At 43.6% G+C, this 20023-nt stretch overlaps 3 protein-coding genes across 6 annotated transcripts; all 3 read left to right on the top strand.

Annotated features, from left to right (window-relative positions):
- The first annotated feature begins 1347 nt into the window (after positions 1 to 1347).
- On the top strand, positions 1348 to 6445 carry LOC106389925 (protein DETOXIFICATION 45, chloroplastic). 4 transcript variants are annotated; one of them, XM_013830275.3, is made up of 15 exons: positions 1348 to 1481; positions 1673 to 1953; positions 2062 to 2204; positions 2296 to 2439; positions 2516 to 2676; positions 2758 to 2893; positions 2959 to 3055; positions 3141 to 3241; positions 3470 to 3633; positions 3746 to 3817; positions 4036 to 4152; positions 4240 to 4457; positions 4555 to 4606; positions 4696 to 4876; positions 6402 to 6445. In XM_013830275.3, exons 2-14 carry the CDS (start codon positions 1697 to 1699, stop codon positions 4705 to 4707), a joined length of 1674 nt encoding a protein of 557 aa, XP_013685729.1. In that variant the 5' UTR covers positions 1348 to 1481; positions 1673 to 1696; the 3' UTR covers positions 4708 to 4876; positions 6402 to 6445. The 4 variants fall into 4 exon arrangements, with proteins under 4 accessions (XP_013685729.1, XP_013685730.1, XP_022555829.1 ...); XM_013830276.3 differs by having other exon boundaries at positions 1367 to 1481; positions 1689 to 1953; XM_022700108.2 differs by lacking the exon at positions 1348 to 1481 and having other exon boundaries at positions 1491 to 1953.
- A 111-nt stretch (positions 6446 to 6556) lies between these two features.
- Positions 6557 to 7925, top strand: LOC106389926. The gene is made up of 5 exons (XM_013830278.3): positions 6557 to 6785; positions 6866 to 6946; positions 7031 to 7159; positions 7275 to 7337; positions 7449 to 7925. The coding sequence occupies exons 1-5, from the start codon at positions 6687 to 6689 to the stop codon at positions 7761 to 7763; spliced, it is 687 nt and encodes a 228-aa protein (XP_013685732.1). The 5' UTR covers positions 6557 to 6686; the 3' UTR covers positions 7764 to 7925.
- Positions 7926 to 15679: 7754 nt separating this feature from the next.
- Positions 15680 to 19528, top strand: LOC125583197. The gene is made up of 2 exons (XM_048749824.1): positions 15680 to 17141; positions 17334 to 19528. Exons 1-2 carry the CDS (start codon positions 15680 to 15682, stop codon positions 19526 to 19528), a joined length of 3657 nt encoding a protein of 1218 aa, XP_048605781.1.
- The last annotated feature ends 495 nt before the right edge of the window (positions 19529 to 20023 follow it).

Genomic DNA, 20023 nt, shown 5'->3' with positions numbered 1-20023 from the left:
GAGCGTCTGGCTCTTCTACTAGACGCGTCCGGCTTTTAATACTAAAAGGCGTCTAGCCCTTCTTCTTGATCGCGGGCTAGTAGAGACAAAGGATCAACCGGATACAAATGTATTATAGTCCATAAGCTTGTGAAAGCCGAGATTCATGACCTAATAATATATACTTAGCGTGTGATATGATCCACAGCAACTAAGGTCATGAGATGCCCTCATTAAGATAGGAATGCAAAATGAATACGACATTACCTAAGGAAAATAAATCGATGTCCACATCCATGAGAGTGTTCGGCCGCAGAGCCATAATAAGAGATTATAAACTCACAGCAATGATCATTGATCTTGAACACTCATGAGACAAGTAGTGGACATGTATAGACGAGGTCTATGACCCAGACATGGATCGGCCAGATCGAGACATAGATTCATGATAACCATGTCTAGTACACTGTCCATAAGTACTTGGTTTATCCGACCATAGTAAAGAGTTAAGGGTAGACGATCACGTCTAGACTATGGACACATGCAAACACGATTTGCAAAGACCCAATAGTGATCCCCGAGAACAATATGGTTCACATTATTTAGCACACATGCTTTACCGGGACACTCAATGTCAAAGGACATGAGAAATGACCTAAGAAGTCGAAGTGGTCTAATTACGGTTCAGTAATGAAACTGGCCGATTACTCCCTTCCTACATATACATGAAAGATCATGCATCAGATGCGTAGAATGTAGAAACCTACAGTGAGGTTCACATCAGGGGGAGTAGTGCGTGTTGTACTCTTTTTCCTTCATCATGGTTTTGTCCCACTGGGTTTTCCTGATAAGGTTTTAATGAGGCAACATGAAGCGTACTACAAATCCTGTATGGTTATGGCATCCAAGGGGGAGTGTTATAAATCATGGAGTGGATTGCCATTAACCAGGCTCGGACCGAGACCGGCCCAATACCTAGAAGATGGAGAGACGGCCAAAGCCCTAGAGAGAGGAGAGAGAGAGCCGACTTCAGGAGAGAGAGAGGCGGCCACAAAGCTTGGAGAAAAGGAAACCCTTTCTTTTTCCTAGTAGATGTAATCTTTCCATTATTATGTATTAGTAGTTTTCCTAATCCTAGTGAGTTTAGATTTTGGATACTTTCCATTTATCTTCATCTTGTAATCCTTATATATATAAATGAACTTCCTTGATCATTAATAAGAACACATAAATATTCAGTCTCTAAACACTCTATTTACAACAACAACATGATTGTATTTTGCTTCAAGGCAAAATAACTCATCACGGGCCTATTATAGTGGGCCTTAATGACCTTGGGCTTATTTTAGAGTAGAATGACGTTTTAATAGGCCCATATAGCAAAACAGAAACCGCCTTTCCTCCGGCAAACTGTTGAGCGGTTAACCCCTGATTGAAACCCCTTCTCTCTCTCTCTCCATCACTCTCGACGATCTCAAGTCCTCAAGCCCTACCCGATTCCCGTGAGCCCCCCTTTCTCGATTATGGAGTTTGTAGCTCCGTATCTCGCGCTCTTTGCTGATATAGTATCGTCTTTAAGGAGCTAGTTTCCTTTCACCATCGTTTTCGTTTCTGTTGCACAGTCATTCAATTTCTGTTTTGCGATTATATGTTATTCCCTCATCGATTATATTATTTTTTGGCTGTGTACAAGTTTCTGAAATCGTTAGGTTGGGAGATGGAGTCCACTGGTAGCGCTAGATTAGTTGGCGGGAATCAAGTTTCGCTGCCCTTGACTACAACAACAACTCATCATCGGTTTGCCAAAGTGAAAAGGCAAGGCAACTTTCAACCGATAAATGACGTCTCTGCCCCCCAATCATGCTCCCTTCACGCCAATCCACACTCGGTGTCTCCGTTTGTGACTCGCCGGAAGAGCCAGATCAACCCTGACTGTGGTGTTTTCGAGTTGGAGGAGGAAGATGACTCACTCCCGTAAGGCTCTTGAGGTGTTGCTTTATTATTTTTATAATCTTTGCCACGTAGCTTCACGCTTCTTTTTGCCTATGTAAATATCATTTGATCTCTGTCTTTGCTTGCTAGGGAGGTGAATGGTGTTCACAGTGGAAACTCACGTCATGTGGATGTCAAACGAGAACTCGTGATGCTCTCTCTTCCTGCCATTGCTGGACAGGCTATTGATCCTTTGACGCTCCTCATGGAGACTGCTTACATTGGCAGGCTTGGTTTGTTTTCTTTATTTTTTTTGCTTTCCTTTAAGGAAGAGTTTGTTTTGAGAGTTTAAGGATTCTTTTTTTCTCGAATTAATATATGCAGGATCTGTAGAGCTGGGTTCGGCTGCCGTTTCTATGTCCATCTTTAATACCATATCTAAGCTCTTCAACATTCCTCTCCTCAGCGTTTCCACTTCTTTTGTCGCTGAAGATATCGCTAAGGTTGCCGCTCAAGATTTAGCCGAAGGTTATTACTTTCTTTTTATATTATTTTAATTAGATCTTCCCATCCCTTATATATTTAGCTTGAATGGATTTTTCAGAGGATATGCACGGTGACAGACCTTCTCAAGGTTTACCAGAAAGGAAGCAGTTGTCTTCAGTTTCAACAGCGCTAGTGTTAGCCATTGGAATTGGCATCTTCGAGGCACTTGCGCTGTCTTTGTTATCTGGACCTTTTTTAAGGTTAATGGGTGTACAATCTGTAAGTTCGGTTACAAATTTGAGCTTATAGCATTGAGATTGCGTGGGAAACTATGCTGATAAAATCCATGTTCGGTCACAGACGTCAGAAATGTTCATTCCTGCGCGGCAGTTTCTTGTCCTTAGAGCGCTTGGTGCCCCTGCCTATGTGGTCTCTTTAGCTCTTCAAGGCATTTTCCGTGGATTCAAGGATACCAAAACTCCAGTCTACTGTTTAGGTTTGCATTCTTTGAGTCCAGCTATTTTCTTGATTTCCATTGGTTCACTCATTTCCATAACGCAGGTATTGGTAATCTTCTGGCTGTGTTTCTGTTCCCTTTGTTTATCTACCAGTTCAGGATGGGTGTAGCTGGGGCAGCAATCTCTAGCGTCATTTCCCAGTATGTATCTATAGATTTTTCTTCAGCATTTCTCCTTTTACTAACCTTGCAAGATGGTGCTAAAGCATTTTCATCTGATTCTCAGGTACACTGTGACCATTGTAATGATTATGTTTCTCAACAAAAGAGTTATACTGCTTCCTCCAAAGATGGGTTCACTAAAGTTTGGCGATTACCTAAAATCTGGTATGTAGGCAACAGTCTCTCACTTGTGGGATTTATGGATGTAATCTGTTTGCTCTATGGATTTATGGATTTATGAAATTTCTTGAGGCGTTAAGTGATCTGTGGGCAACAGTTTCACAATACCAAAACTTAGTTATTTCCTCACTTGAATTCTGTACATCGTTTTCTATGTTTTGCAATTGCTTAAAGATGTTGTGATTTTGGAAGCAATAGATACTTGATTTGTAGGGGGATTTGTTCTTGGAAGGACTCTATCAGTGCTCATGACCATGACTGTTGCCACGTCAATGGCGGCTCGTCAAGGAGCTTTTGCTATGGCAGCACATCAGATATGCATGCAAGTTTGGTTGGCTGTATCTATGCTTACGGATGCACTAGCTTCATCTGGACAGGTATTGGATTGTTAGTTTGGTTTTAATACCTAGGTATAAAATGTTTACTAAAATCCACTGACGGAGTTGTGACTTGAGAGATGATATTAAGCCTCGTGTTCTGTTGATTCAGGCCTTAATCGCGAGTTCTGCATCCAAAAGGGACTTTGAAGGTGTGAAAGAGGTTACAACTTTTGTTCTCAAGGTCTGAGCTCACTTCCCTTTCCATTAAATCTTGCAATGATGAATCATGTTTTAAGTTGAGGAAGTTGGGCGAGAAAGGACAAATATGTAGAAATGCTTCGTGGTACATAGCTGAGAGGGAAATGTGTTTATCTTGTTGGGGATGCTAATTGATCTCTTGTTATATATATATATATAGAGAGAGAGAGAGATGTGTAATGTGTTTTAGTAATTGTACAGATAGGAGTTGTGACAGGCATTGCGCTGGCTATTGTGTTGGGGATATCATTCAGTTCAGTTGCTGGTTTGTTCTCCAAAGACCCTGAAGTTCTGCGGATTGTGAGAAAGGGTGTATTGGTGAGTGATGAATTTTTGTACATAAAAATTAAGTGGATTGAGAGGTTTTAATTCAGAAAGTACTCATTTGTAAACATGTAAAATCAGTTTGTAGCGGCTACTCAACCAATCACAGCGCTAGCGTTTATCTTTGATGGACTACACTATGGGATGTCGGACTTCCCTTACGCAGCTTGGTCGATGATGGTGGTGGGAGGAATATCATCAGCGTTCATGCTGTATGCTCCAGCAGGGATGGGGCTAAGTGGAGTGTGGGTGGGGCTGAGTATGTTCATGGGGTTTAGGATGGTGGCTGGATTCGGCAGGTAAAGAAAGAGCTTCTTTCTGTCTAATGTGATTGTAATTTTTGTGGGTACAAGAGCGGTCTCAACTGTGTGTGTCTGTGTTTTGGATGAATTATAGATTAATGTGGAAGAAGGGACCATGGTGGTTCATGCATACAACAAGTCACAAGGTACTTCTTCTTCTTGTTTTAGTTTACCTCCAAAGCTTCTTCTAATAAAATCATTAAGGTAACTCTCTGTCTCCTATTTTATATGGCAGCGTCTTGCTTAAAAGCTGCGTGCGAGAGAGAGAGACGTCCCCCATGTTCAGCTTGTTACATATTATTCCCTTAATGTTACTACGTTTTATTCTCATTATTGCTTCGTTTGTTAGACACAAGTCGCAAAACACTCAATTCTTCGATTTCATCCTCGTAATAAATCATTAGAATTGTGTTATAGTCTCTCCGTTTCAAAATAGATGATGTTTTGGAAAGTTTTTGATGTTTCAAAATAGACAATGTTTTGAATTTTTATATTAATCTTAGTTTTATTGAAAAGTGTGTGACCAATGATGTTTTATATTTATCTTTAAAGACTGACTGAATTAATTTTGGTTTATATTTTTAATGTTATTTTTTAGAAAAGAGTGTATGCTTTGATTCTTGTGATGCATCCAAAACATAGTATTTTGAAGGAAAAAAGTTTCTCAGCTACACGAAGTTTACTATAATATGGTGGAAACCATCCAATATATGAAAATGTGTCAACAACTACACGGAGTTTATGTTAATACATGTCACATATACAAAGTTAATGATTATATGGTGGGAACATCACAATCGGATTTAATTGATTTTAATAAAAGTTATTGGGGTCAATCTGTAATTTATTAAAATTTAACCCTAAATCATTAAAATCAAATCAATTAATTTTATTAAAATCAATTAAAAATTACTGTTTTTATGAAGTTTATTAAAATTGGAAGAAATTATTAAGTTTATTAAAATTGGAAAAAAATATTAAGTTTATTCATTTTACTAAACTATTAAGTTTATTAAGTTTTTTAAATTATAAAGTTTATCAAACTTAATAATTTGATAAACTTAATAGTTTTAATAAACTTAATAAATTATTAAATGTAATACAATTATTAATTTATTAAATTAATAAACTTAATAATTTATTAAATTTAGTAAACCTAATAATTTTTAAAAACTTAATAATTTATTAAATTTAATAACATTAATAATTTATTAACTTAATAAACTTAATAATTTATTAAATTTAGTAAACCTAATAATTTAAAAAAGCTTAAGTAAACTTAATAATTTATTAAATTTAATAAACTTAATAATTTATTAAATTTAATAAAATTAATAATTTATTAAATTAATAAACCTAATAATTTTGTTTTTAATAAACTTAATAATTTATTAAATTAATAAACTGAGTAATTTATTAAATTTAGTAAACCTAATAATTTAAATAAAAAAAACTTAATAAACTTAATAATTTATTAAATTTAATAAACTTAATAAATGTGGTCAATCTGTAATTTTTTAAACTTAACCAAAAATTATTAAAATAATTAAATTTATTAATAAATTTATTAACTTCATTAAGTTTATTAATAAAATCAAGTTTATTAATAAATTATTAAGTTTATTAAAGTTTATTAAAATTATTAAGTTTATCAAATTATTAAGTTTATCAAATTATTAAGTTTAATAAACTTCATAAAAACAATAATTTATTAATTGATTTTAATAAAATTACAGATTGACCCCAAGAACTTTGATTAAAATCAATTAAACCCGATTGTGATGTTCCCACCATATAATCATTAACTTCGTATATGTGGCATGTATTAACATAAACTCCGTATAGTTGTTGACACATTTTCATAGATTGGATAGTTTCCACCATATTACAGTAAACTTCGTGTAGCTGAGAAACTTTTTTCCTATTTTGAAACACAGGAAGTATTAGCTTATGAAATTTCGGTTAAGGCAACCCCATATTCCTCAGCCACGTGTCTACACTTTTCTTTTTGACTCGGTCTACAAGTTCATTTGCACCAATGAAGAAAATAAGATATAACAATAATAATGTTTTGTTTTATTGCAATTTTTTTTTGTTAGTTTCATTTAAAATGTCGAATAATAATAATATAAAATGACAATTTTCTAGAAAATAATTCTACTGTAGAGGAATAAGAAGAGGTGACAGCCGCAGTTTGTGTTTGTGTTTTGTCGAGAGAGAGAGAAGATGGAGGATTCGTCGGCATCGATTGTAGGAAACAGATATTGGGTGCTCCGACATGGAAAGAGCATTCCAAACGAGAGAGGCCTCATCGTCTCTTCAATGGTTTTCCCTCCTCTAATTCTTCTTCAATGATCCATCGTCGCTTATGAATCAATCAAATAATAATATTTAATTGATGGCAGGAAAATGGAGTGCTACCAGAGTACCAGTTAGCGCCTGATGGTGTCGCCCAGGCTCAGCTCGCTGGCCAATCCTTCCTCAAGGTTTTCTATCTCTTTTAGGATATCCTCTAACTAAAAACTCTTCAACCTTTTCATGAAATCTTGTGTCTCTCCCTCTGTGTGCAGCAACTTGAGGAAAGTAAGATATCACTGGACAAGGTCCGCATTTGCTACTCCCCCTTCTCTAGAACCACTCACACCGCTAAGGTTGTCGCTCAGGTCCTCAGTATCCCTTTTGATTCCCCTCAATGCAAGGTAGTGTTCGAGATATTTCATTAGTGTGATGCTGCTTTTTCCAATGCCCCACAAACATTACATTTGCACAAGCTATTTAGAACTAAAGGTGTTAAAATTGGGTGCGCTGTTATAGATGATGGAAACTCTGCGAGAACGCTACTTTGGACCTACATTTGAACTCAAGTCACATGACAAGGTGCGTGCTTGATGATTCACTCACTCACTTCCCCTAGGCTGTGTGTGTGTGTAATAAGAGCATATTATAGAGTGACCTTGTCAAGTTTGGTGTTTTCTGATTTGCCACCAGTACCCGGAGATATGGGATCTTGATGAGAAAGATCCATTCATGGGACCAGAAGGAGGTGAAAGCGCTGATGACGTTGTATCCAGACTTGCCACTGCCATGTTATCCATGGAAGCAGAATTTCAAAGGTGTGCAATTCTGGTGGTGAGCCATGGAGATCCACTGCAGATGTTGCAGAACATAATGCATTCAGCAAAGCAACAAAGCGGAGGAGATGGTGGTTTAGCTGAGAGAATTCAGATGAGCAGAGTTGCTTCTGTCTTGTCACAGCACCGCAAGTTTGCTTTGCTCACTGGTGAACTCCGACCCCTCGTCTGATTGATTGCAAACCAAAAAAAGTATTCAACTTTGGCACTTGTTGTTCCTATCTGCTAGTGACAATTCTTGCAATTTTTAAACTTTTATTTGGAATAAGCAAAGCTAAGACAAAGGTAACATGAAGGTTTATTCTTCTGTTTGAATAAGAAATCATGAAAATCATATGCATCTTCATATCTGTCTACTGAACAGTGGGTACTATCTCTCTCTGGCAATCTCCTTGAACGTTTAAGTCTTTTGTGATCCATCTACGACCCCTTAGTTTAAATCCTCTATAAGCTTGATTGATCACTACTGCTTACACTTGGAAACATCCTGTTTGATCGGAAAACGGTGATAAAGAAGATGTGGGTTTAACAAAGACGTCTTATTTATGGTCGGAGAAAACGTTCAGTCGGTTACAAGAGAAATGAAGAGAATGCGACAGAGAGGAAGCCGGTGGCTCGATGAGCTACCGGACAAGTACAACTAACGGCGAGATGAAGCAAAGGTGAAAACCCTAATATAGCCGCCAAGTGTTAGTCAATGATTTCGGATCCACTTCTCATTGCTTTCTCTTCTCTTTATATAGTCCTCCTAATGTTTCATCTTTGACCTAGCTTATGTCGTCTTCGTGGGCCTTCCCTACTGGGCCGAGAGTCCCGTATTCATCCGAGCAGTCGCCGAGCTGAGTGCACTTTAGTCGACGATGATCGACTAAAGGTATTCTAGAGACAAGCCGAGAAGCTGACCCTTCAAGCCGACTATCCGAGCCATCGCTCTATTTAGTCCGGGCCAGGCCTCCTATTCCTTGGGCCTTGTGGGGTGGTTAAATCCATCCCCTACAGTAAGTCCCCCCCAGTCCATCAGTGAACGAAAGGTTGTCTAGTTCATGATGGATTCTGGAATTCGAGGGTTTAAAGGAATAGGAGTTCTGTCGGGAGGTTAGAGTGTTGGTCGATGAGTCGCAGAAAGGGCTACGGTAACACTTTCTCTCGGAATCGTTGAATCGCAGATACCTGGATTTTGGCTGACACATCCTGATTAACTGTCGGTTTAATCGAATTTAGGATAACTGATGGTTAATTAAGACGTGAAGGCGAACCGTCGCGAGAGTCCGTCGGGTTCTTTGGGAGAGTTTTGAGGCCCATTTAGGCTTAATGATGACGCCTCGATTTTCCCGTCTCTTCTTTTCACAACATGTCGAGAAGCGGAATCGTCGCGAGGGTCCGCTGGGTTTTTAGGGTGGATTTCGAGGCCCATTTAGGCCCGAATAGGCCTAATGATGGCGCCTCGAGTTTCCCCCTTCTCTTTTCCTTATAAATACACGGACCCTCTCTCATTTCTTCAAGTTTTTCTCCGCGATCAAAGGTACTTTCTCTCTTTTTCCTTTATCTCTCTAAGTGTTGTTAGATTCATTCGAAGCATTCTTCACCGTTCCGTTCTGGGATGTCGTCGGGTCAGAGGCTATCGAGGCAGCAGAAGGGGAAGGCAGTCGCAGCGGCGTCGAATCCGACAAGGAATCCCGACGGGGATCGTGTCGGAGATCCGGAGGCGATTCATCGCGCGGCGATGATGGACACGGCGAATCTATCTCGTTCTCAGAGGCTTCTGGTCGCGGATGCTACGCGACTCGCGAGAGAAGGAAGTGAGAACGTCGTTGCGAGAGATGCAAAGGAATGTTCGAGAGACGGGCAGAGCGGGGCGATGCCTGTTGACTCGGTCACCCTGAGAGCTCGACCTGCGGAGGGCGGTCCCTCGGAGGACGATGATTCTGAGGCCGAGTTATTCCCGACTACCTTTTACCCTGAAGGAATTTTCGAAGAGCTTCCTCAACTCCATCCCGACTTATTGCGTCCTGCCTTCTTGGCCGGTCAGGACTGGGAGGGCGTAGAGAAGACAAAGTCGTCTCCGGGAAGTGTAAAGAGGGTTCTTCGGGCTGCGGGTGCCGTAGGAGTGACCTTCCTTGTGCCTACGGAAGCGCAGAGACCCTGGTCTCCTCCGTTGGGGTACCATACGGTGTACGAATCATATTTTCAGGAAGACACTCGTTGCTGGTTCCCCATCCCGCGACTGATCACAGCATACGCCAGACGTCGAGATCTCGCGATCAGTCAGCTGCCGAATGGCTCGCTGCGACTAGCGGTCACTTTGTCGGTTTTGGCGGAGCAGATCGATATGCCGATGAGCGTTAGGTCGTTCGAGGAGATGACCTCGATAACCGATATGAAGGATGGCACTTACTCGGTGAAGATGCGACCGAACTGCAATGTGTGTGCCGATCATCCAAATAAGACGCAGAACTGGCACCGTTCCTACTTCTTTCTTAAGTCCGACAGCTCGGCCTTCGAGGAGCCTCCCCAAGATGATTATCGAGTTCTTTGGAACCGTTCTTGCGGTAGAATATCCTGTCGCGAACCGTAAGCGATTTGTCGATTCTAACCATGCATTTTTTTTTGCTTTGTATGCAGTCGGCCATCCTACCTCTCCAGTTTATCCCGAAGATTTCTTGAGGAGTGTTCGTGCCGTCGCTCAGCTTCGAATCTATCGTTGGTCTGAGATCTCCGTTGAGAAAATCCGTGAGCTTAAAGATCGAATCGCTCGAAGTACGCTCTCTCGCAGCTCTAGACTGTGTTCTTTTAGTCGCAAGGTTTATTTGTCGCGTCCTGACCCTTCTGCCTTATGTTTTCAGGAGAGTGGAGATCCGATCTTCCGACCGTTCTTCCTATTCGCTCTAAGCGACTAGACATCTTTCCGAGAGACATCCAGAAACAAGTTTCCGAGGCAAAGAGGATGGGTACTCTTCCTGATTTGAGCACGATAATAGCGGCCAGCTGGGGCTGACTAGCGGGGAAGGACCCTCGATGACGGCTCCTCGTGCTGGCGAGGTTTTCCCTTCTGGTGCCAGAAGTGCGGGGAAGGGCAAGAAAAGGAAAAGAGGCGATGGCTCGGGAGTCGAGAGGAGTACTGAGGAGACGAGTGACGTCCCTCCTTCTGGTGAACCCCAGAAGAAGAAAAAGAAGAGAAGGACAAAGAAGAAGTCCGCCGGCGAGCAGTCGGAGAATGCTGACGATCCGATCGAGCAAGAGGAGGAGGATGCTCGAGAAGAAGAACTTCAGCCCGAAGAGGGGGCTTCTGAGGCTGAAGTCTCGGGGGGGGGGACAGAATGATGAGGAGGGAGTAAGTGAAGGGGGGGGGGAACTTGAGACTTCTCTTAATGCCGCCCGCTCGGGTGGTTCTGAGGAAGATAGCGAAGGGTCGCCACTCCTGATAAGGAGGGGAAATGACGAAGAAGATGACGAGAGGCGGTCTCCTGTTCTGACGTCTCCTCGCGAGAGAACTCCAGTTCCCATCAGGGGAGGGGCCGTCCAGACCGGTACTTCTTCCCGGCGCCGCTATCCTAAGGAGGGCACCTGGATTCAGCTTTCTCGACAAGGTCGACTTCCACTACGAGGGACCGGCTCCCTTAGTGTACGTTCCAGAGAAATGTGGAGAGTTTCTCTGTCAATTAAGAGGGAGGGCGAAACCTCTTCCCGCTGTGAAAGACCTTATCTTCGGGAGTGAATACGAAGAAGCTGCGAAGGCCAAACTGCTGGTAAACGGCTTGGTCCTCTTTTTTTTTTTAATTCTTTGACTCCTAACTTCTCACGATTTCCATTGTGTCGCGTGGTCAGGGTGATAGCACGATGAATGTTGTGATTGATAAATACGACACGACCCTTAAAGGAGCCTTGGACGAGCTCGAGCTGGCCAAGAAAGAGTTTGCTGAGAAGGAGGAGGATTCCGCTCGTCAACTGAACGAGTCAAGGGCCAATCTGCAGAAGCTCAACGGGATGATGACCCGCACCGTTGCTCGACGCGATGAGTTTAAAGCCGCGCTGGAATCATCTCGAAGAGTCATCCGCGAGCTTGAACAGAAGAATGCTGATCTCGAGAGCGAGAGGGCTTCGCTCGCTGCCACGCACGAGCGAGAGATGAGACGTCTGAGGGACTCCAGAATTTTGGAGGTGACGAGAGAAAAGGGGAGAGTTGAGGCGGAAATGACCGCCAAGGCTAATCGTTGCTTCGCCAAGATTCGTTCTCGAGAGGAGCGTCGGGGTCCTTATGACGAGGCTCGGTTACTCCACAGCCAAGCCTTTGGAACTAGGAAGTGCCTCGAGGCCTTGAAATGAGCTGGGAACGACATACCGCAAGCTTCTATTGATATGTTCGTCGAGCACGAGAGAAAGTACGAACAAGAGGCTGAGAAGCTTAAGGTTGGCGAAATTCCCGAAGGCGATCTCAGACTTTCTCCTCTCGTGTTGGAGTCTCAGTTCGTGGATGCTCGGAATCTGGCGGGTCTCGACCCGTATGGTTCCAATGCTGGCTTAATTGACCCAGAGAGCGCGGTGAATCTGCATGTCTCGCCTACTCATCCGATCGGAGAAAGGCGCTAGGATCCGACGCTTCCTATTGAAAACCCTTAGACTGTTCTTGAGGAAGGAGTGCCTGGTCGGGGAGCTCGAGTCGATGGAGATAACGTTCCTGTCCTCATGCTTTCGGACACTTCAGTCGAGGGTCGCGATTCGCCGCCTCCAGAAGAGTCCTGTCGGGGCAGCGAGGAAATCACTGGCGAGGTGTCTGAGGATGCTGCGGTGCAAGTCTCTCCGATTGCCCGCGAATCGAGCGTCAGGGCTTCGGAGCTTTCCGCCCTTAATGATCGCGAGAGTGATCGGGAAGCTTAGTCTTCTTTGTTTGTTGTTTCTTTTGAGTCCCGGAGGACTTGTGTTGTTGCTTTTTAGACTTTTGCCTTTTGAGGCTTCTACTTTGTTGTTTTTCTTCTGTTATTTCCAACTCTTCGAATCGTATTAACTGTTTATCTTTTATTGTACTTGTCTATCAAATGTATGATTTCTCAAGATTCGAAGTGACTTTGTTTGTTTAGTATAAACGTTAATCGAGATATCGAATCGCTGTAGTGTTAAGCTCGTCATGACTTTGTCTCGGTCGATCTCTTTGACTCACGATCGTTCGTCATTTGAGTTTCGTCGTTAATTACGAGTTCTCGAGTTGACGGTTCCAAATCGATCCTAAGGTAATTTTCAAGCGTTCGGTGGGCCAGACCTTACTTAGTAAATTACAGGGTGAGTTGGAGTCATTGTCTCGGCCGTGTTGGTTTAAATCGCAACACGGTCGATGTAGAAACCCATTAAAAAAAAAAATGGTCGAGTAACCTTTGGGTGATCGAGTCATGGACGATCAGATTGTTTTTTGTCTGAACCATGAGTCAAGTATCCCACTAGACAATGGTTAGACAATGTGGTATATTTACTCAAAGGACGTTTGAAGCATGACACTTTTGGAAGCACAACAGGAAGACCGGAAATTGGGCGAAAAACCCTAATTTCGGTATTATGGAATTTTTCGAATAAGCCAGAAACTCGGGAAATATTTTCCATAAAGTCAGGATTCATTTGGAGCTTATTAAAAATAATCAGATCATCAGAACGGGCGTCGAAAAATATTGGGAGTGATCGCGGGACGAAAATTCACCAGAAAGGCCGAAATAGGCCGAATCGACCGAGAAGCTCGAGGTGGCTTGATGTGCATGTGTTCAGGACGTGGTGGCAGGCTCTTGACAGTGTATGTGTCAAGGGAAGCAGGAGGTGTTGCAGTACAGGCAACCTGTACATGCAAGTAGACATGTGGAGCACGAGGTGGAACGACCAAGCACGAGGTGTTGCGATGCATGCGACCGAAGCATGCGGCCAGCCATGTGTGAGATGGGGTGTCGACCTGCATGCACTTCAGTCATGCAGCAGGCCATCTGGACGTGGGGTGTGTCATCCTGCATGAGACTAAGGCATGCAGCCAGCCATGTGGAGCACGAGGTGGAACGGCCAAGCACGAGGTGTCGCGATGCATGCGACCGGGCCATGCGGCCAGACATGTGGAGGACGTGGTGTCAGCTTGCATGGGAGCAGGCCATGCATTCAGACAGGTAGAGGGCGTGGTGTCAGCTTGCATGTGAGCAGGCCATGCTGAAGGACATGTGGAGCACGAGGTGCCGCCGCGCATGCGTCCGGAGCCATGCGAAGCGACACACGGGCTGCCACACGGCTTGTTCCTGATTGGTTGCTGATTCCTATAAATAGGCCACGACCCCCTCTCATTTCAAACCATCCAGAACACATCAAACCTACTTCAAAACATAAAGAGAAAGCAAAGAAATAAAGATCGAGTTTCGATAGTTTTCGAGTGATTTAGGCAGTTTTCGAGAACAGTTACTCTGCCGATTTTGAGTCAGCACTTGGAGAAGGCTCTTTTCAAGTGAAGAGAGATCAGTTCTAGTGGAGACCAGTTCAAGTGGAGTTCAGTCAAGAAGAGGGTCTACTTGTGAAGGTCGGGAAAGGGTTCGGATCGCAGAAGTCGGGTTTGGGGTCAAGGCCACGGTCAACCAAAAACTGTGAGTTATAATCGATTGATTGCTGAGTTGTTTTCATGCAGGGTCCCGTTACTTGGAAGTTGGATCATGGCAGGAGGCCGGGTCTAACTGAGTAACGGTTTGAATAATTGAGGTTATGTTGATGTAGTTGATGGCATGCTTGTTATTGTTTGAGAACCGTAGGAGCATGCTAATGGTTAGGTTGATTGGTTAGTTAGCGAATGCAGAATGCTTAGATGATATCGCTAAGTTGTGGATAGTTAGGTATTCTGGAATTAGTCTTTATGCTAGATTCTGGAATGTGGTTGATTGTGTTGTGATTATTACTTGAAACCTTGTGTTATTTTTACCGGGTTTAGTATTAATCGTATATTGGCCGACAGCATTTGTGTAACCCACAATGCTAGGCATATTGGGGTGAGTTAGTGTTCCTTCAGACCTCGTACCCGGCGGGTTCAAGGAAACCCCTTATTCGCTGGATCGGGAAGACTCAGATAGACGGGGTCATGGCCTATGGCTGAGTGATTACACGACGGTGTAATGTGGCAGTGACCCGAAGGACTGTGGGCTGTCGCGCGGTGACCCGAAGGACTGTGGGCCGCGGTCGGTTGAAAGTTCCTTCTTTTGGCCTTCGTGGTAGGAAGATAGGATATTGCCGATAGTGAAGGAGGAACATAACGTCACCAGGGCCCGAGTTTGATATATATATATATATATCGTGTTTTGGGTTGTTAAACCCTGGTTTAAATCGAGTTTGAGTTTGGTGATGAGCTAGTAATTAGCATAATGCTAGTTATCTTGCTATCTTTTACCGCTGCGTATTTCTGATATTGCTTATTGTTATTAAATTGTGTTGTTAGGTGAACCTCTCGCTTTAGATTGTTTGGGGTGGGATAGCGAGGGGTTGTATTTGTTAGTGGGGGATTGTAACTCGCTGAGTAATGCTAGATTACTCACTCCTCACTCGTTGTTGTTTTCAGGTGACCAGTAGTGAGCTTGTAGAAAGCGCGGGAGGCTAGGCTGGCTGGTGTAGATTTGCATCTTTTTGCTTAAGACGCTTTCAGACTATAAGTATGTACTTTCGCTTTCTTGGCATGCCACCACTTGTATAATATTTTGTGTATTATAAACCAGATATTATATAAGATAAATAAAGCGAATGTTTTGTGAAACTGCCTTGTTGTTCTGATATTAGCTTGTCCGAGCTAACACAACGTCAGATTGGAGTACGGGTTGAGAAGCCTTAGGCTTTGGTCTGACGGGACGTGTTAGTGGGCGGCCTGGCCTAGTTACGAATTGCACTTTTCGTGACCTTGGCCGGATCGGCCGTTAACCCGTCATGTAGCACTCCCGATCCTTGGTAGACGGTCGGCCGTCGGTCATGTTCTTGTTTGATTGTTGGCCGGTGGTTTGACCTATGCCTAGAACGGTTCGGGGGCGTTACAGAGGTGGTATCAGAGCATGGTTTCGTCCATGCGTGACATAAGTGCTTTTTAATGATTTTATCGAGTCAATGAGTCGCAAAAAGATGATTAGGAAACCAGCCGCTTCCCGTAGTAGGAATATGACTTACCCTTTTGATTGTGTGCAGATGGCTAATCGCGGGACAGGTGATGATGGACGAGGTCGGATATGGGGAGAGGGTATGGATTGGACATGCGGAGGATTGGGTTACAGATCAGATCAGGAGGATGGAAATGGCATCAGTGAGATGTTTGGACACGATAGGACCCCTCTGCAGAGAACAAGATCTTTTCCTGTGTACGGTAACAGGACTAGAGTGAGGGAAGACAGTTTGGCGAGTATTGGCCCAAGTCGTAATTGGGACCGGAGACATCAACATGATCAATCCGTTCAATCACACCCAAGGCCAGATCAGAACCGTGCCACTGAAGGACCACAAGATCAAGGAGCGGAAAACACCTTGAAGCTTTTACATGACGTGATGACTGAGGCACTTGGTAACCAAGGCAGGCGTATTCAACCCCCTGAAGTTTCCAAGCTATTATCTACCATGAAGAACATTGGATCCTACAAGTTCAAAGGAGGATCCGATCCTATTGAAGCCGGCAAGTGGATTACTATGATGGAGAAGAACTTTGAGGCTATGGAGTGTCCGGAGGAGTATCAAAAGAAGATCGCAGTGTACTATTTGGAAGGCGACGCAACAGGATGGTGGGACAGTATAGACAGGCAGCGTGGACACACCATCACATCATGGGAATCGTTCAAGGGAGAGTTTGAGAGGAAATATTTTCCTCCAGAAGCAAAGCATCGGTTGGAGCGCCAATTCATGAACCTTGTTCAAGGAGATAGGCTAGTGAGGAGTTACGAATCTGAGTTCACAAGGTTGAGGCGACATGTTTTTGATGGGCGTGAAGATGAAGCAACTATGATCCGTAACTTTATGTACGGATTGAAGCTGGAGCTTGGAAGTGGTTTAGCTGGAAGCAACTTTAGCAGCTTATTGGATCTGGTAGAAAAGGCTGTTAATGTTGAGACTGTATTGGAGGCTGAAAGGAAGACCTTACCACATTCTGGTGGACACACCAAGTTTAGCCAAGGAGAAAGGCCAAATTTCAACAAGGGTCCAAGATCTTACAAAGGAAAAGGGCGAGGACTTGGAGGCCAAGCCAACAATCGTGGTAACACTGGGGTATGTTACACATGTGATCAGCCGGGACATATTTCGAGGTTTTGTCCCAAAAATCAGCGGAATAACCCATGGAGTAACCAGCAGGGTTATTCATCGCTGAGGATGGAAGATGTTACTTGTTTCTTCTGTGGAAGGAAGGGCCATTATGCATCGTCATGTCCAAACAAGCCAATCCCTGCGACCCCTCTCGCGATCCGAGCTCCTCCTAGCCGTCCAGCTATTGAGCCAGCACCAAAGAAACAAAACCTAGGAGGTAGAGTTTATGCCTTAGGGGTAGAAAACCCAGACAATGCAGGACCGTCAAGCGGTCCCATCACAGGTATTGGGTGCTTAACCTCCTCTGTTTATTGAATGGAATTTAGTTGTTGAAACCTAGTTAGTATGCTGGTTAAGTATAGATTGCTTGATCGCTAGGTTGCGCGTTTAGAAATTTTGGATTGATGATTGATGGTTGTGCGAATTTTGATTAGTTTTTTTGATTGAGATATTGTTGATTGGGTTACTGTGGCAGGAACCATACATGTTGCTGGTAAACCCACACATGTATTGTTCGACTCGGGGGCAACACATAGTTTTGTGACCCCTGAAGTAGCTGCCCGGTTTTGGGATTGTTTTGTGGTTGACAGGATAAACGTGGCCGTCTTGACCCCCGCAGACCGAACCCTTCAAGCAGATCAGTGTATCAAGAATGTTCCATTGGTCATTCAAGGCAAAGAGTTTGTGGCAGATTTGTTAGTCGTGCCTTTGAAAGGGTACGAAGTAATCCTTGGAATGGATTGGTTATCGGGCTACAGAGTTCAGATCGACTGTGGAAAGGGAAGGTTGTTGTTTGGCAGAGGCAAACGACCAGAGATGGTGTACTATGGAATCAGTCCTAGTATGACCGTGTCTTTGGTAGCAGCAATGAGAGTACAAGATTTGTTTCAAGATGGGGAAGTATATTTGGTGACCTTATCGGTTAGTGGAGGAGCCACTAATGATGAAGTTAAGGTCGAAGACATAGAAGTGGTCCAAGAGTTCGAGGATATCTTTGCACCACTAAAGGAATTACCTCCACCTCGGAGTAATCCCTTTACGATCAATTTGGAGCCTGAAGCAAAACCTATAGCTAAGGCACCATATCGGATGGCACCTGCGGAGTTGGCTGAACTAAAGAAGCAATTGGAAGATCTATTGGAAAAGGGATTCATTCGGTCGAGCTCTTCACCTTGGGGAGCTCCTGTGCTATTTGTGAAGAAAAAGGACGGAAGCATGAGGTTGTGTATCGATTATCGTGGTATCAACAACATCACGATAAAAGATAAGTATCCTCTTCCGAGGATAGACGAGTTGTTAGACCAACTAAAGGGAGCTAGTTGGTTTTCGAAGATTGATTTGGCATCAGGGTATCACCAAATTCCTATTGCCAAGTCAGACATTATGAAGACGGCGTTTCGGACGAGGTATGGGCAGTACGAGTTTGTAGTTATGCCCTTTGGTCTCACGAACGCACCTGCGGCTTTCATGCGTTTGATGAATGAAGTGTTTCACGACTATCTCGACAAGTTCGTGATCATTTTCATTGATGACATCCTGGTGTACTCGAGAAGTAAGGAGGAGCACAAAGAGCATCTGAGACTGGTTATGGAAAGGTTACGGAATCAGAAGCTATTTGCCAAGTTCAGCAAGTGCTCGTTTTGGAAGAGAGAGATAGGATTTCTGGGTCACATAGTATCAGGAGAGGGCGTTGCTGCTGATCCAGAAAAGGTCCAAGCCATACGGGAATGGCCTCGACCTACCACTGTGACGGAAGTAAGGAGTTTTCTCGGACTTGCGGGCTATTATCGGAAGTTTGTTAAGGACTTTTCCTCCATTGCAAAGCCTTTAACTAAACTTACCGGTAAAGGAGTTCCTTTCTTATGGGTGGAAGAAACCGAGAAGGCTTTCAAGAAGTTGAAGGAAGCTCTCACGACCGCACCTGTGTTAGCTTTGCCCGAGCAAGGTAAACCTTACACGGTTTACACGGATGCTTCACGAGTTGGGTTAGGTTGTGTTCTTATGCAAGATGGGCGAGTCATCGCGTATGCCTCACGACAACTACGGAAGCATGAGGATAACTACAGTACACATGACTTGGAGTTAGCGGCTGTAGTGTTCGCTTTGCGAATTTGGAGATCTTACTTGTATGGAGAAGAAGTAGAGGTATACACGGACCATCAAAGTCTTAAATACCTCTTCACTCAGCCAGATCTCAACCTGCGCCAGCGTAGGTGGATGGAGTTTGTGGCAGACTACGATATAAGGATTCGCTACCATCCTGGTAAAGCGAATGTTGTTGCGGACGCCTTAAGTCGAAGAAAGTTGGACGCAGATTTGCAGAAAGAAGTGGAGCTATTGAACCAAGAGTTGAAACAAGTGAAGTTGGTCGTTTTGGAAGGGCAAGCAAGCGAGCCATTGGGACTTCAAGCGGTGAATCAGGCCAGCTTGATTCAGAGAATTCGAGAAGAACAAATTAAGGATGAGAAGCTACTGAAGATTGTTGAAGAACTCAAAGGACAAGCCGGGCCAAATAATGCTGGATACTACTTGGCGGAGGATGGAACCTTGCTAATTAATGGGAGGATCACGGTTCCTAAAGGACAAGGGCTGAGAGATGAGATACTAAGGATTGCACACCATTCTTTACTTAGTATCCATCCTGGAAGTTCAAAATGTACCGAGACATAAGAAGATATTATCATTGGCCGGGAATGAAGAGATCAGTAGCGCAATGGGTCGCGCAGTGTGCAACTTGTCAACAAGTCAAGGTCGAACATCAAGTTCCAGGAGGATTATTGCAGAGTCTTCCGATACCTCAATGGAAATGGGACTCGATTTCCATGGATTTCATTACCGGATTACCCACTGCTCCAGGTAGATCGAACAACTCGATATGGGTGATTGTGGATAGGTTAACCAAGGTTACACACTTGTTGCCTATGCGGGACACTGATAAAGTTGAAGTATTGGCCGAGCTGTACATCGACCAAATCGTGAAGTTACATGGAGTACCCTCAGACATCGTCTCAGATCGCGATCCAAGGTTCACGGCATCATTTTGGGAAGCACTGCAAGAAGCCTTGGGAACTAAACTATTCAGAAGTACGGCGTTCCATCCAGAAACAGATGGCCAAACGGAGAGAACCATTCAGACCATCGAGGACATGCTTCGGATGTGTATTC

The sequence above is a fragment of the Brassica napus genome, chromosome C3 (assembly GCF_020379485.1).
Source record: "Brassica napus cultivar Da-Ae chromosome C3, Da-Ae, whole genome shotgun sequence".
Classification (NCBI taxonomy): Eukaryota; Viridiplantae; Streptophyta; class Magnoliopsida; order Brassicales; family Brassicaceae; genus Brassica; species Brassica napus.
This window is presented reverse-complemented; position numbering and strand designations above follow the sequence as displayed.

Bases quoted from the DNA above. Each gene is read 5' to 3' on its own strand.
- LOC106389926 (XM_013830278.3), top strand. From the start codon at position 6,687: ATGGAGGATTCGTCGGCATCGATTGTAGGAAACAGATATTGGGTGCTC. The intron at 7,160-7,274 runs GTAGTGTTCGAG...GCGCTGTTATAG, and splicing joins TTGATTCCCCTCAATGCAAG to ATGATGGAAACTCTGCGAGA. The intron at 7,338-7,448 runs GTGCGTGCTTGA...ATTTGCCACCAG, and splicing joins AACTCAAGTCACATGACAAG to TACCCGGAGATATGGGATCT.
- LOC106389925 (XM_022700108.2), top strand. From the start codon at position 1,628: ATGTTATTCCCTCATCGATTATATTATTTTTTGGCTGTGTACAAGTTT. The intron at 2,677-2,757 runs GTAAGTTCGGTT...GTTCGGTCACAG, and splicing joins GGTTAATGGGTGTACAATCT to ACGTCAGAAATGTTCATTCC. The intron at 2,894-2,958 runs GTTTGCATTCTT...TCCATAACGCAG, and splicing joins AACTCCAGTCTACTGTTTAG to GTATTGGTAATCTTCTGGCT.
- LOC125583197 (XM_048749824.1), top strand. From the start codon at position 15,680: ATGAGTCGCAAAAAGATGATTAGGAAACCAGCCGCTTCCCGTAGTAGG. The intron at 17,142-17,333 runs GTATTGGGTGCT...TTACTGTGGCAG, and splicing joins GTCAAGCGGTCCCATCACAG to GAACCATACATGTTGCTGGT.